This window comes from Eubalaena glacialis, chromosome 15 (assembly GCF_028564815.1).
Source record: "Eubalaena glacialis isolate mEubGla1 chromosome 15, mEubGla1.1.hap2.+ XY, whole genome shotgun sequence".
Taxonomy (NCBI): domain Eukaryota; kingdom Metazoa; phylum Chordata; class Mammalia; order Artiodactyla; family Balaenidae; genus Eubalaena; species Eubalaena glacialis.
Window position 1 is genome coordinate 81,649,875 of NC_083730.1, and position 13,489 is coordinate 81,663,363.

Genomic DNA, 13,489 nt, shown 5'->3' on the forward strand with positions numbered 1-13,489 from the left:
CTAAACTTATTGTGGTAATCATTTCACAGTATATACATATATCAAATCATTCTGTTGTACACCTTAAGCTTATATAATGTTCTGTGTCAATTATATTTTAACAAAACTAGAAAAAAATTATTTGTTGCATAAATGGACAAATAAGAGAATGAATTAAGAACTCCATATGTTAAAACTACTCAGCAATTATGTCCTCCCATTCTTCTTAGATCTCTCTCATAAAAGCATTTTTTAAAAATTTATCTTTTTGGCAAGGATAATTTTGGGGAAATTTTTTAGAATATACAAGGGGATGTTACAGTAAATTTCTCTCCTACTCTTGTCCCTTTTCCTTGGTTTCTTTCCTTAGAGGCCTTAACAATTTCTTTTTCGTTGTTAAGTTTCTTAAGTATCCTTCCAGGATAGTCTGTGTATACATTTGTGTGTATGTGTGTGTGTACATTTTTTAAAATGCAAAAGTAACATAGCATACTATACCACTATTCTGTCCTTCCTTTTTTCATTTAACAGTATATTTTGTTGATCATTTTATATAGCTCATGTATAAGGCTGACTCTTTTAATTGCTCATTTTATTTAAATTCCAAACTATGGAGATACCATTATTTAAGTATTTCTCTATTGGTGGACATTTAGATAGCTTCCAATCTTTTGACATAATTAAAAACGTAACTATCCTATATACATTTGTGATTTGGTAGATATTATCAAATTGCCTCCAGAGTTAGGTGAAATAGTTCACACTCCTATGAACAATTTAAGAGAAAGCCTGTTTCCCCATATCCTCAAAAACAAAATGTTTTATGAAATTTTTTGTCTTTGTCAATTTGATTGGTGAAAAATAGTATCCTATTTTAGTTTTTATTTGTATTTTTCTAATTATGAGTGAATTTTTGTATTTTTTAAATGTTTATATGTCAACTGCATTTCTTTTTCTGTGAACACCATAGCACACTCATGTCCTTTGCTCACTTTTCAGTTGCTTTTTTCTTATGGAATCTTAGACGCTCTTTATATATTAAGGAAATAAGCTCTTTGTTATATGTGATGCAGAATTTTACCAATTTATTATTTATCTTTTAAATTTTCTTTACGCTGCACGATTATTTTATAATTGTGCATACTAAATGAATTTAAAATTGTTACCTGAATTTTTTTTTCTACATAGGATTTCTTAATATTTGGGATCTAAGGACTGGAAGGTATCCTATTCATCGTTTTGAGCATGATGCAAGAATACAAGCACTAGCCCTCAGCCAGGAAGATGCAACTGTTGCCACAGCTTCTGCTTTTGATGTCGTAATGTTATGCCCCAATGAGGAGGGATATTGGCAAATAGCTGCAGAATTTGAAGTTCAGAAACTGGTGAGCTTTTAGTCTGGTCATTTTATTTTTCATTCTTAGAATCTCTGGGTCTGATATAAACAGATAGTAATGATGTTGGCAGTGCCCATTCACTCAGGGCTTTCTGTGGGCCTTATGTCCATAAATCTCACAACAGCCTTGCAAAATAAGTAGTTTTATTTTCCTCATTTACCAAGAAACCAATAAAGTCCTGGAGCTGTGAATTGACTTGCCCCTGATAAGAAGTTGTGATTCTGACCTCAAGGCTGACATGGGGGCTGCAGTTTCTCATCACTGTGGTCCTCAGCCTCCTTCACATTAACAGGACGTTCACCCCTGGAAATCTGAGATCAGGATCTGGCCTGATACATAAGTGAAGATGAGCTCAGTGGTACCATCGCAGGCTATGTGGGAAAGAAAGTTTCCATCCTACACTTTCTCCATCCGAAGATTTTCTCACTTGGCGTTAAGGGTAACTCTTGAGTGAGTATAGATTCAAGTCAGTGTTAATCGGGTAGCCGTGTTCCATGACGTCATGTGTGAAGCTCAGTTAACCTTACTAGTTCATTAAATAGAGCCTGTTTCTGAGTTCACTTGTACATGAGCCTCAACATTTGCATGGTGGGAGATGATTTGGTGGTAAGAAGGAAGAGCTGAAATCTGTCTGTGCTGAATTTGGATTTAATTTAAAGCAAACTTGATTTTGGCACTGGTGGGGGAGTGAACAGAAAAGCCAGCGCTGAATAATGAATTGATGGCCTGACCTGGAACAAATCCTGTTCCTCTCCCTTTTCCCCTGGTGAAAATCTTGTTAGACATGAATAACTAAAAAGCCATGGCATCACTGCTTCACCTCTGTAAGCTGCTTGTCCCTTTAATGCTCAGCCTCTGCGGTTCTAGTGTAGTGTTCTCAAAACTGCCTGATGCTGTCTTCTTCTCTTGGGGTTTTATTAGAACAATGTGAAAGTACCATATTCCTGTCTGTTCTCAAAACTACATAGTGCTTGTTATTTGGTTTCTGCCTAAAGAACACTGTAGATCAACAATAGCTTTATGAACTCAGACAATTACTTGAGACGTGAGTCCCTTCAGAAAGTGCAAATCCGGCCTTGGCAATAAGGTGGCATCCTGGCACTGACCGGAAGCTTTCTGAAGTAGTTTACAGTTCCCAGAAAATGGCACAACCGCAGTCAGTCTGAGCCTCTTGGTCTATCACACATCCAGCATGAAGGTGAATTAAATGGCTAGACTGAGGATGTTGATTTTAGGAAAGCAAGAAGTGATTTTTAGGGTGGGGGAGAGAGGAATGAAGCAGCCATTGCTGGAGGCCTGTGTTATAGCGCTCTTTATGTATTATTTCTCACCCTGGGTGAGGGCTGGCCACAGAATATACTCTCTCTGGAAAAGGCAGCCCCTGGCCTGGGTAGCTGGGCCATCTTTGTCTTCCTCAGACAGGCTCCCTGAATCACAGTGGCAGTGTTCCCAGGTTTGTAATACTGGCCTAGAACAGCCGTCCTTCGCGATGGGCCCTCGGCTGGGGATGTGGGACCACCACTCACACTGTGGGTCCTTAGGGTTAGCAGAGCCACCCAGATGTTTACTGTCTCAAGCGCTTCTGGACAGTTCTCAGGATTCAGGCCTTTGAACTCGTTTGGCTTCTTGTCAGGGACCGTGGATTTTCATAATTACATAGGTGGCTTACCTTCTGCTTGCCTTCTGCTTTTGTACTCTCAGAATTTACTCAGGGAGGTGAAAACCCGATGTAAACTGCACTCGGGGGAAGCATGCCACTTACGAACGTAGGAAAGCAAATTATTCTTAAAGGCAGCTCCTCATACCCATGCAGATTAGAGAAAGTAGTAGCAGTAATGCAGCCGGAGGACTGTGGCATAAAAATGCTTGCAGTGGCCTTCCTACCCTAGGATGGCATTGAAAGTAGGAGAAAGTAGGTAACTCGGTTGCTTTTAACCTTTTAGCAACACATTTTTGCTATTTGCACAAATGTTAAAATGTGATTTTGGCTAATTTGGAACTGAGTGAATTTTATTTATTCAGTTTCTTGTGAAAAAAGAAAAACTAACTTTTATTTTTGAATAGTTATTCTAGCCTCGTGGTTCAGAATTTAAAAGACACAATAAGGTTTACAGTGAGAATCTCCCTTCCACTCTGTCCCACAACTCATTTCCCTCCGTGAAGGCAGCCGTTGTTAGTTAGATTTGTGCACATACAGGACAAGAGTGTCACAGGCTTCCTCTGCCCCACCTTTACACGCAGTAGCACACTGAATCCTGTTACCTTGCTTTTTTCCCCCAAATTTATCTTAGAGGTGACTCCGTTTGTTTGAGTTTATAAAGGATGTCTTCCTGCTTTTTTCTGTGACCACATGGTATTCCAATACATGGATGTACTGTAAGTTACTTAATTAGTCCCTTAGTAAGGCATGTTTAGGGTTTTCTAGTTTTTAGCTATGACCAAATAGTGCTACAGCAAATAACGTTGTACACAGTCGTTTTGCATAAATGTGAGTTTATTTGTAAATAAATTCCTAGAAGTGACTTGCTGTGTCAGAACATATGCACATCTGACATTGTGTTAAGTGTTCCCAGATTTTGGACCAGATTACATCCCACCAACCTTAATGGGATCCATAAATGTGGTTGTCCCCCCTCCACTTCCAGCCCAATGTCTTATCAGACTAATTGATATTTACTGATATGACAGATGAAAATGCTATCTTGGTGAATTTTCACCTTTTCTCTTGTTAGGAGTGTGTTGTGTTTCTTTTACGATGAGCATCTTTTCATTTGTGTAGGAACTGTGTTTCACTTCCTGTGAACTGGCCCTTGGCCCGTCTTTTTCTCTTGGGTTGCTGGTCTTCTCATTGATGTGTAGGAGGAATTGTGTATTTTTGAGCAAGTCAGGATGAATTGTAGGCGAGACCTGAAGGACTAAAATGACGCTTACTCTTTAACAGGTTGACTACCTTGAAATAGTTCCAGATACTGGAAGGTATCCTGTGGCAGTAGCCACTGCTGGAGATCTGGTATACCTGCTAAAAGCCGAAGACTCTGCCAGAACCCTCCATTATGTCTACGGGCAGCCTGTCACATGTCTAGATGTCTCCGCCAACCAGGCTGCTTTTGGTGTGAAGAGTCTGGGATGGGTGTACGAAGGAAACAAGGTACAAAAATAGCAAGATGTGCAATTAACAAAAAAGAACATGGATTTTATTTTTTAAAAGGCAATTTAAAAGTTAAAGATCTCTAATATATTTTTAAAAGATATGTTCAGGCAATATATATCAGCCTGGTTAAAAAAAATTCAGGTAGTTCTAAATGATATAATACGATAAGTAATTGTTTTCTTTCTCTTCCCTTCCCCCAGCCCTACTCCACAGAAGAAACTATTAACAGTTTTTAGATATCCATCTAGAAAATTTTAATGCATATATAGGTACATTTATACACTAAAAAACATAGCTTTGTTGAAATGAGATCATAGTATACATACTGCTCTGTGCCCAACGTTTTTATTCAGTAATGTACCCTGGAGAGCATTCCATGTGAGCTCCCTCTCCCTAGAATTCCAGCGATGCTTACAACCCGTAGTCTGCTTAACCAGTCTCCTCACTAGTGGGCATTTAGGTTGCTTTCTCTGTTTGGGCTGTTACAGACAGTGCTGCAGTGCATGTTGCAACTTGTAAATCTCTAGGATAAATTGCTAGCAATTATGTTGCTTGGTCAGAGGGTTGATGGACATTGCCAAGTTGCCTTCTAAAAAGGTTACATCAAAATTTACATTCTTATCCACAGTTTGTAAAAGTGCCTCTGATACTCTTTGAGCCAGAAACAGGGAGACAAGTTTTTAATCGAAATTCTTTGCATGATGACTCAATTTTATCACTACTTAGTATTTTACCATCCTGACTGCAGGCCAAGTACTTAGTCTTAAAGCTGACTTACAGAGCTCTTTCTCTTCCCATGGAATCGGGGTGGCAGTGGGTGTAATCCCGGGAAGGAACTTCTCTGAGCCAGCAGCTCCTCTGACGACGTCCTTCTCCTAAGGAAGGAGGCCCTTTTCACGTAGCAGTGTTGTGAACTGGAACAGAGCCAGTCTCTGGATGCGCACCGTCTGCGTTCCAGCTCCAGCCCTACCACCTGCTACCCTGTGTGACCTTAAACAGGTTGCTTAACCCTCACTATGCCTCAGTTCCCTCATTTGTAAAAGGGAGTTCATAATGGTACCTACTTCATAGAATTGCAGGATTAAATGAAAACATATATGTAAAGCTTTAAGCATAGTACCTGGCATTGGAGAGTTAGCGATCACTGTGTGCTTCCTGTTCTTTCTAGCACTCATAGTTTGAGTCTAGCCTCTGGTTGTGATTTTTACATCTTGTTTCTCCTATGTAGTCACCTGTAAGGTCAAATCTCACCTATCTAGGTGTTCACTGGCTTTGCAACATGGATTCCAATTATATATTCTTCAACCAGGAAGATACATAAAGCTGTAGAAAATACATGTGGCTTAGTTTAGTCTCACTGTGAGAAGGGATCCCTTTGTGCTCAAGTTGGCCTGCTTTGCTGGAGTATATTCAGCATATCTTAGCTGGAAAGTCTGTGATGATATAATTCCTGTGTTTTGTCTTCCCAGGAAGTGGGGGGAAAGGGACAGCAATTGGTTTCCTAAGGCAGTTTCCTTTCTTAGCCTTTGAAAACACTTTCTTTTCTGATCCCTGGTGAGCTCATTTGATGAGAGGAGAGAGACTGTTTGCTTTCTAATTTTTCATCCATCATGCTTTCAAGTTTCAGTTATCTCACTTATTTCTTGAGTTCTCAGTGTAGTGAGGTGATAGTTTATTTAATCCTAGCCTGGTTTAAATTTTTCATATTTTTAATAAACTTTTCATCTAACAGGTCCTATTTCTCTTTGACTTACCTGAGTGGATCTATTTCTGTAGTGATACAATTGCAGTGGATATATTTGAGAAACCAGTTAAAGGGATAGCTCAGCACAAAATTAGACTGGGAGCATCCTTTAAAAGGTGTTGATGTAAGTAGGCACTTTTTGGATGCCTCTCAATATTTCCAACCCAATTAAAAAGCATTAATTATAATAATTAGCTGATTCTTATGTTAATTTGATGAAAATTCATTTTTAAAAGTTTATAGTCCCTCTAATAACTTGGTAACGGGTAGTTTTCATTGGTGTTTTAAAATTAAGAGTGGAAGTGAATTTGCTACAAGAATGTGTTTAAGTGCCTCTTTGAAATCTGACAGTAGCATTTAGTCATCCAAATATTTTGTGAGTACACCACCAAACCTTCAAACACTTGTGTGGGTGGATGGGTTGTTGTTAGTAGTGCTGGTGATAACTCTGCATTGAGATGCTTTTCCAACATGAATGCCACCCACTTGAACGTGAGGGAAGCCATGCTTTAACTGTGAAACTTTCCTTATTTTTTGCAGAGGTAGGACTTTCTATCTGATTATGTTTAATGGATTTTCTGCTTCCTCAGAAAAACCAGCATTTCTGTGTGAATTAAGCCATGTAATGGGTGGCTCTGTGAGATTTTAGTAGCATCCTGCCATCCCATAATGTACTGTCATAATTCTTAAGTCTCATGTGCAGGCTCTGTGTCACCTTGCTTGTGAGCTCCACGCTTTGGTCCTGTCAGTCTCCATCCGGCCTGGCAGCACGTTTTACTAGGTTGGTATGAGAGCAGTAGAGTTTGCCTGGAGCTGTGTCCACGTGAGGGTTTGTGTCTGTGCCTCTGGGCCTGTATGTTTAGGATTCAGATGAAGACTTTATGAGAACACAGAGTCTGGTTTATCTTCTTTTGTACCTGATACAGAACTGGGGGTTAGCTAGAGTCCACTGTTGATTAACTGCGATAAAAGCAGACATGGGGACTTCCCTGGTGGTGCAGTGGTTAAGAGTCCGCCTGCCAATGCAGGGGACACAGGTTCGAGCCCTGGTCAGGGAACTAGATCCCACATACATGCCGCAAGCCACAACTAAGGAACCCTCGAGCCGCAACTAAGGAGTCCGCCTGCCTCAACTAAGACCTGGTGCAACCAAATAAATATTAAAAAAAAAAAAAAAAAGCAGACATGAAGTTCAAATGTTGGTAATAGAATTTTAGTCAGGAACTGAAATTTCCCTGACCTGTAGGAGTATTTTAGCAGTGTTACTTTTGTTTACTTGGAGAATGTCTTTACACCATATGATGATCACATTAGCATTTTATAGGCACCACAGCTGTCTGAGCAGCAGTAATAATGGTTCAGACTCATCCATTCACATATCTACTAGTCAACCTGTCATGTATTTATCACAGAGAGTTACAGAGCACCAGTCGTGTCCTGGCATCGGAGCATTAAAACAACATTGTGCACAGATTTCAGCAGATGGGTATTTGTCAAGTAACTTAGCTCTGTTAGTAAACATACATAGTTTTCTAAGGAAATGAAACCAAGTAACTTAGCAGAAATTTATCCATTTAATCTTAAGAAAAAGCTTGTGAATACAGCTGGTTCAGTCATTTCCAGCTCTGGTAGGAAGGCTCAGAGAAAGTGTTAGTGCTCGGGTACATTAGGGGCCACGCTTGGGTTTGCCAGCATGTTCTTTCTTTGGCCAAGTAAAGTTGTAGAAAAAAAAGGCTATTATCTGTTTGCACTCTTTCTTAAAAGAGCAGATTGCTCTGCTCTTTTTAAGATGTTTTTAAACATCTTTAAAAAAAAAAAAAAGAAAGTATTTTTTGACTAGGTAATGCATTCACCTGATTCAGAAATCAAAAGACATGAAAGGGAGGGTGTGCAGTGGGATGACTCCTTCCCACTCTTTTCAACCCGCCACTCAGTTTCTCTTCCTGGAGCGGCTAAATCAGTGTTGCCAGTGTCTTGCACATCCTTCCAGAGATGTTTTATGCATATGTAAGCAAATTGTCCATACATGCCCTCAATCCCCTCTTTCTAAAAAACAGAAATAGTAAAATACTCTATTTTTGTCCTGCATCTTGCTTTTTTGTGCAACAGAATCTCTTGGAGATCATTTCATCATTTCTTATAATAAAGAACTTCCTGATAGGTTTTTTTCTTTTTTGCGATTTTGTGATATTGCACCTTGTAGTTGTACCTTAAGTAATTCTGCGACCCTATCCCCTATTGATGGATGTTAGCTTGCTCCCAGTCTTTTGCTATTGTGAACAACACTTGGTCCACATGAACGTATTTGTAGGATTAGTTCCTCAAAGTAAAGACTTGCTGGGTCAGAGGGGGCTGTGCCTTCATGATTTTGATAGCTGTTGCCCTCTGTAGTAGGTGTTCCTTGGAAAGTGGAGGATGGCAGTGCATCCCATTCTCCTAGCAGTTCCTTAACATCTTTCCTCTCACAGGCTTTACAGAAGGGTCACAACAAAATGAGGCCAGAAGGAATAAACGGAGCTCTCTCTGGTCCTGCCTTCATTTATTTTGTAGCTCTCTGCTTTGAGGATGAATGACCTCATCTAGAATCCCATGCTTCACCTAGAATCAGTGCAGTGGGACTGACAGCCTTATCAGACCACCATTAAGGTGGACAGAGCTACAACACACACTGATATGTGCACCTTCTCGGCTTGTTTGCTACCATTTGAGGGAGAGCCCATGGTTCTTTAAAGACAGTAGGCTCACCTGCCTCTTTTTTGTAAAATGAGGAGGGTTGGACATGTGACTTTTGGTCTCCTGTCCAGCACCCACGTTCCTTGATTCTTTAAGCAGTTAGGTGGTTTAAGCTTTTTCCTTTACCTGTGGCGTCGTGTTGAGCTGGTCTATCCTTGGAGGCTACTGGGGAGCTGAGAATTTCTGAAATGGGTTGAGGAACCCATTGCTCTCCTGTTACTCCTCTAATGGAATCTCCTAAGGGCCATGCTTATTGCTGGCAGGAATGATTGGGCAGGAAATTGTTTGGTACTTTTTCATCAATTCCTGTGTCTTTGTGGGCAAGGGGTATGTGGTGAGAAGGGCTGCTTGAAGGTCTTTTAGATGAAAGTGGACTCTTAAGTGTTGACATTGCATTCTTGGGTTCTCACACTTCAGTGGCATAAATGATCTTAGAGGTAGTCATTGCTAAGTGGCATATGATTGTAAAAGAAAACAAATGGAATAGCAGTTGCTCTGGCCTCATCTCTTCATCATGTTGCAGGGCAAAGATCAGTGTCAACTCTGTTAATGTGGCCCTTTGTGCCCAAATAGCCCTTTAAAATTTGTTTTTAGTCTCATACTTCCTGAATCTGTCAAAAATACTTCCACCCATGAAAACGTTTTTATGACGCTAATCATCTTTATTATTTCTTTTGCTGCCTGAATTAAATTTTGCTCTCAGAGGTGGAGGGTTAGGAGATAGAATTGCCTCATTTAAGAGCATTATGTTGACGATGAGTCTCATGCCTCATAAAGGAAGAGAGAGAACCACTTACAGCTCTCAGCATCATTCTGTGTATTTGGACATATTTCCTAATTTAGTTCCGAAGTGCTTGGCATTCGGTGGCAGATTGTATTTAGCAGCACACGGCGCGCATCCTAATCAGGGTGACGTGAGTGAAGTAATCCAGGAGGCTGGGGTGTGTTTGACAAGGACGCTGGCTTGGCGCTGCTGCCTCAGCTTACATCACGCTGGAAAATAATTGCTAACGTCTCTTAGGATAATCATTCCCTGTACGCGGACGTGAAAAGACTCTGGATGGGTTATTGCACTCGTCACAAGTTGAAATACCTATCTGGAAGAGCCTTTGGGATCAAAGGCTCGTGGATTCTGGCACCATTCTCCATACCTACACCAGAATATGAAATCCACCTTTCCTTTTGTTCAAGGTTCCATTCCAGAGGAGAACTAAAAACTGTATTTTACAAGCAGGATGAATAATTTGAAATTGAAAGTTCACAAAGTAAATAAGTGTCTCATTTCCTCTTCACTTTCACCTTAAACCTTTAACATTTTTCATATTTATTTACTTTCTGCTTGGAAAAGTTTAAGAAAATAGCTCTTGGAGACCAGTTTTCTGGGTTGTTGAGTGATGTGGACTACCAAAGGGTCCACTTTTGTTGCTAACGTTGCTCTCATTGTGAACGACTGCTTACTGAACACACACTATTTGCTGGATATTTGACCGTGCTGCAAACAGGGATGTCTCAAACGTGACATCCACGTCGGGGCTTACCTCCTCGTGGGCTTTAACAGCAGCTTAGTGATACAGAGGTGGTTTTCTCCATGTTGAGATGGACATGAGGTCGTAGGGAGACCTTCACGGTTAATTTGCTGAATTCCAAAGTACTGAAAAGTTATACAGGTAAATACGTAGATGAGGATTGAATATTCATATGCATTTTGTACATGTTTTAATATTAAAATGTATTAGTGGTAAGAGATTGGTTCAAGATGGCAGAGTAGAAGCACGCGCGCTCACTCCCTCTTGCGAGAGCACCGGAATCACAACTAACTGCTGAAGAGTCATCGACAGGAAGACACTGGAACTCACCAAAAAGATACCCCACATCCAAAGACAAAGGAGAAGCCGCAGTGAGAAGGTAGGAGGGGCGCAATCACAATAAAATCAAGTCCCATAACCGCTAGGTGGGTGACTCACAAACTGGAGAACACTTATACCACAGAAGTCCATCCACTTGAGTGAAGGTTCTGAGGCCCACGTCAGGCTTCCCAACCTGGGGGTCCAGCAACGGGAGGAGGAGTTCCCAGAGAATCAGACTTTGAAGGCTAGCAGGATTTGATTGCAGGACTTCGACATGACTGGGGGAAACAGAGACTGCATTCTTCGAGAGCACACACAAAATAGTGTGTGTGTCAGGACCCAGGGGGAAGGAGCAGTGACCCTCATAGGAGACTGAACCAGACGCACCTGCTGGTGTTGGAGGGTCTCCTGCAGAGGTGGGGGGCGGCTGTGGCTCACCACGGGGACAAGGACACCGGCAGCAGAAGTTCTGGGAAGTACTCCTTGGCATGAGCCCTCCTGGAGTCTGCCATTAACCCCACCAAAGAGCCTGTAGGCTCCAGTGCTGGGTCACCTCAGGCCAAACAACCAGCAGGGAGAGAACTCAGCTCCACCCATCCGCAAACAATCTGATTAAAGTTTTACTGAGCTCTGCCCACCAGAGCAACACCCAGCTCTACCCACCACCACTCCCTCCCATCAGGAAGCTTGCACAAGGTCTTAGATGGCCTCATTCACCAGAGGGCAGACAGCAGGAGCAAGAAGAACTACAATCCTGCAACCTGTGGAACAAAAACTGCATTCACAGAAAGACAAAATGAAAAGGCAGATGACTATGTATCAGATGAAGGAACAAGATAAAACCCCAGAAAAACAACTAAATGAAGTGGAGATAGGCAACCTTCCAGAAAAAGAAGTGAGAATAATGATAGTGAAGATGATCCAGGACCTCGGGAAAAGAATGGAGGCAAAAAGATCAAGAAGATGCAAGAAATGTTTAACAAAGACCTAGAAGAATTAAAGAACAAACAAACAGAGATGAACAATACAATAATTGAAATGAAAAATACACTGGAAGGAATCAGTAGCAGAATAAGTGAGGCAGAAGAATGGATAAGTGACCTGGAAGACAGAATGGTGAAATTCACTGCCGTGAAACAGAATAAAGAGAAAAGAATGAAAAGACAGCCTAAGAGACGTCTGGGACAAAATTAAATACACCAACATTCGCATTATAGGGGTTCCAGAAGGAGAAGAGAGAGAGAAAGGACTCGAGAAAGTATTTGAAGAGATTATAGTCGAAAACTTCCCTAACGTGGGAAAGGAAATAGCCACCCAAGTCCAGGAAGCAAAACCCAAGGAGAAACACACCAAGACACATAGTAATCAAATTGACAAAAATTAAAGCCAAAGAAAAATTATTAAAAGCAACAAGGGAAAAACGACAAGTAACATACAAGGGAACTCCCATAAGGTTAACAGCTGATTTCTCAGCAGAAACTCTACAAGCCAGAAGGGAGTGGCATGACATATTTAAAGTGATGAAAGGGAAGAACCTACAACCAAGATTACTCTACCCGGCAAGGATCTCATTCAGATTCAACGGAGAAATCAAAAGCTTTACAGACAAGCAAAAGCTGAGAGAATTCAGCACCACCGAACCAGCTCTACAACAAATGCTAAGGGAACTTCTCTAAGTGGGAAACACAAGAGAAGAAAAAGACCTACAAAAACAAACCCAAAACAATTAAGAAAATGGTCATGGGAACATACATATTGATAAGTACCTTAAACGTGAATGGATTAAATGCTCCAACCAAAAGACACAGGCTTGCTGAATGGATACAAAAACAAGACCCATATATATGTTGTCTACAAGAAACCCACTTCAGACCTAGGGACACATACAGACTGAAAGTGAGGGGATGGAAAAAGATATTCCATGCAAATGGAAATCAAAAGAAAGCTGGAGTAGCAATACTCATATCAGATAAAATAGACTTTAAAATAAAGAATGTTACAAGAGACAAGGAAGGACACTACATAATGATCAAGGGATCAATCCAAGAAGAAGATATAACAATTATAAATATATACGCACCCAACATAGGAGCACCTCAATACATAAGGCAACTGCTAACAGCTATAGAAGAGGAAATCGACAGTAACACAATAATAGTGGGGGACTTTAACACCTCACTTACACCAATGGACGGATCATCCAGACAGAAAATTAATAAGGAAACACAAGCTTTAAATGACACAATAGACCAGATAGATTTAATTGGTATTTATAGGACATTCCATCCAAAAACAGCAGATTACACTTTCTTCTCAAGTGCACACGGAACATTCTTCAAGATAGGTCACATCTTGGGTCACAAATCAAGCCTTGGTGAATTTAGGAAGATTGAAATCATATCAAGCATCTTTTCTGACTACAATGCTATGAGATTAAAAATCAATTATGGGGGAAAAAAACGTAAAAAACACAAACACATGAAGGCTAAACAATATGTTACTAAATAACCAAGAGATCACTGAAGAAATCAAAGAGGAAATCAAAAAATACCTAGAGGCAAATGACAACAAAAACACAACGATCCAAAACCTATGGGATGCAGCAAAAGCAGTTCTAAGAGGGAAGTTTATAGCAATA

At 40.6% G+C, this 13,489-nt stretch overlaps 1 protein-coding gene across 2 annotated transcripts in view; it reads left to right on the plus strand.

Annotated features, from left to right (window-relative positions):
- FBXW8 (F-box and WD repeat domain containing 8) overlaps nucleotides 1-13,489 on the plus strand; it is a 115,860-nt gene that overhangs the window by 66,820 nt on the left and 35,551 nt on the right. For both annotated transcript variants that reach the window (XM_061169834.1, XM_061169835.1), the window contains 2 exons: nucleotides 1,168-1,364; nucleotides 4,318-4,524. In XM_061169834.1, the coding sequence (XP_061025817.1) occupies nucleotides 1,168-1,364; nucleotides 4,318-4,524 (404 nt within the window). The remainder of the gene's footprint in view (nucleotides 1-1,167; nucleotides 1,365-4,317; nucleotides 4,525-13,489) is intronic.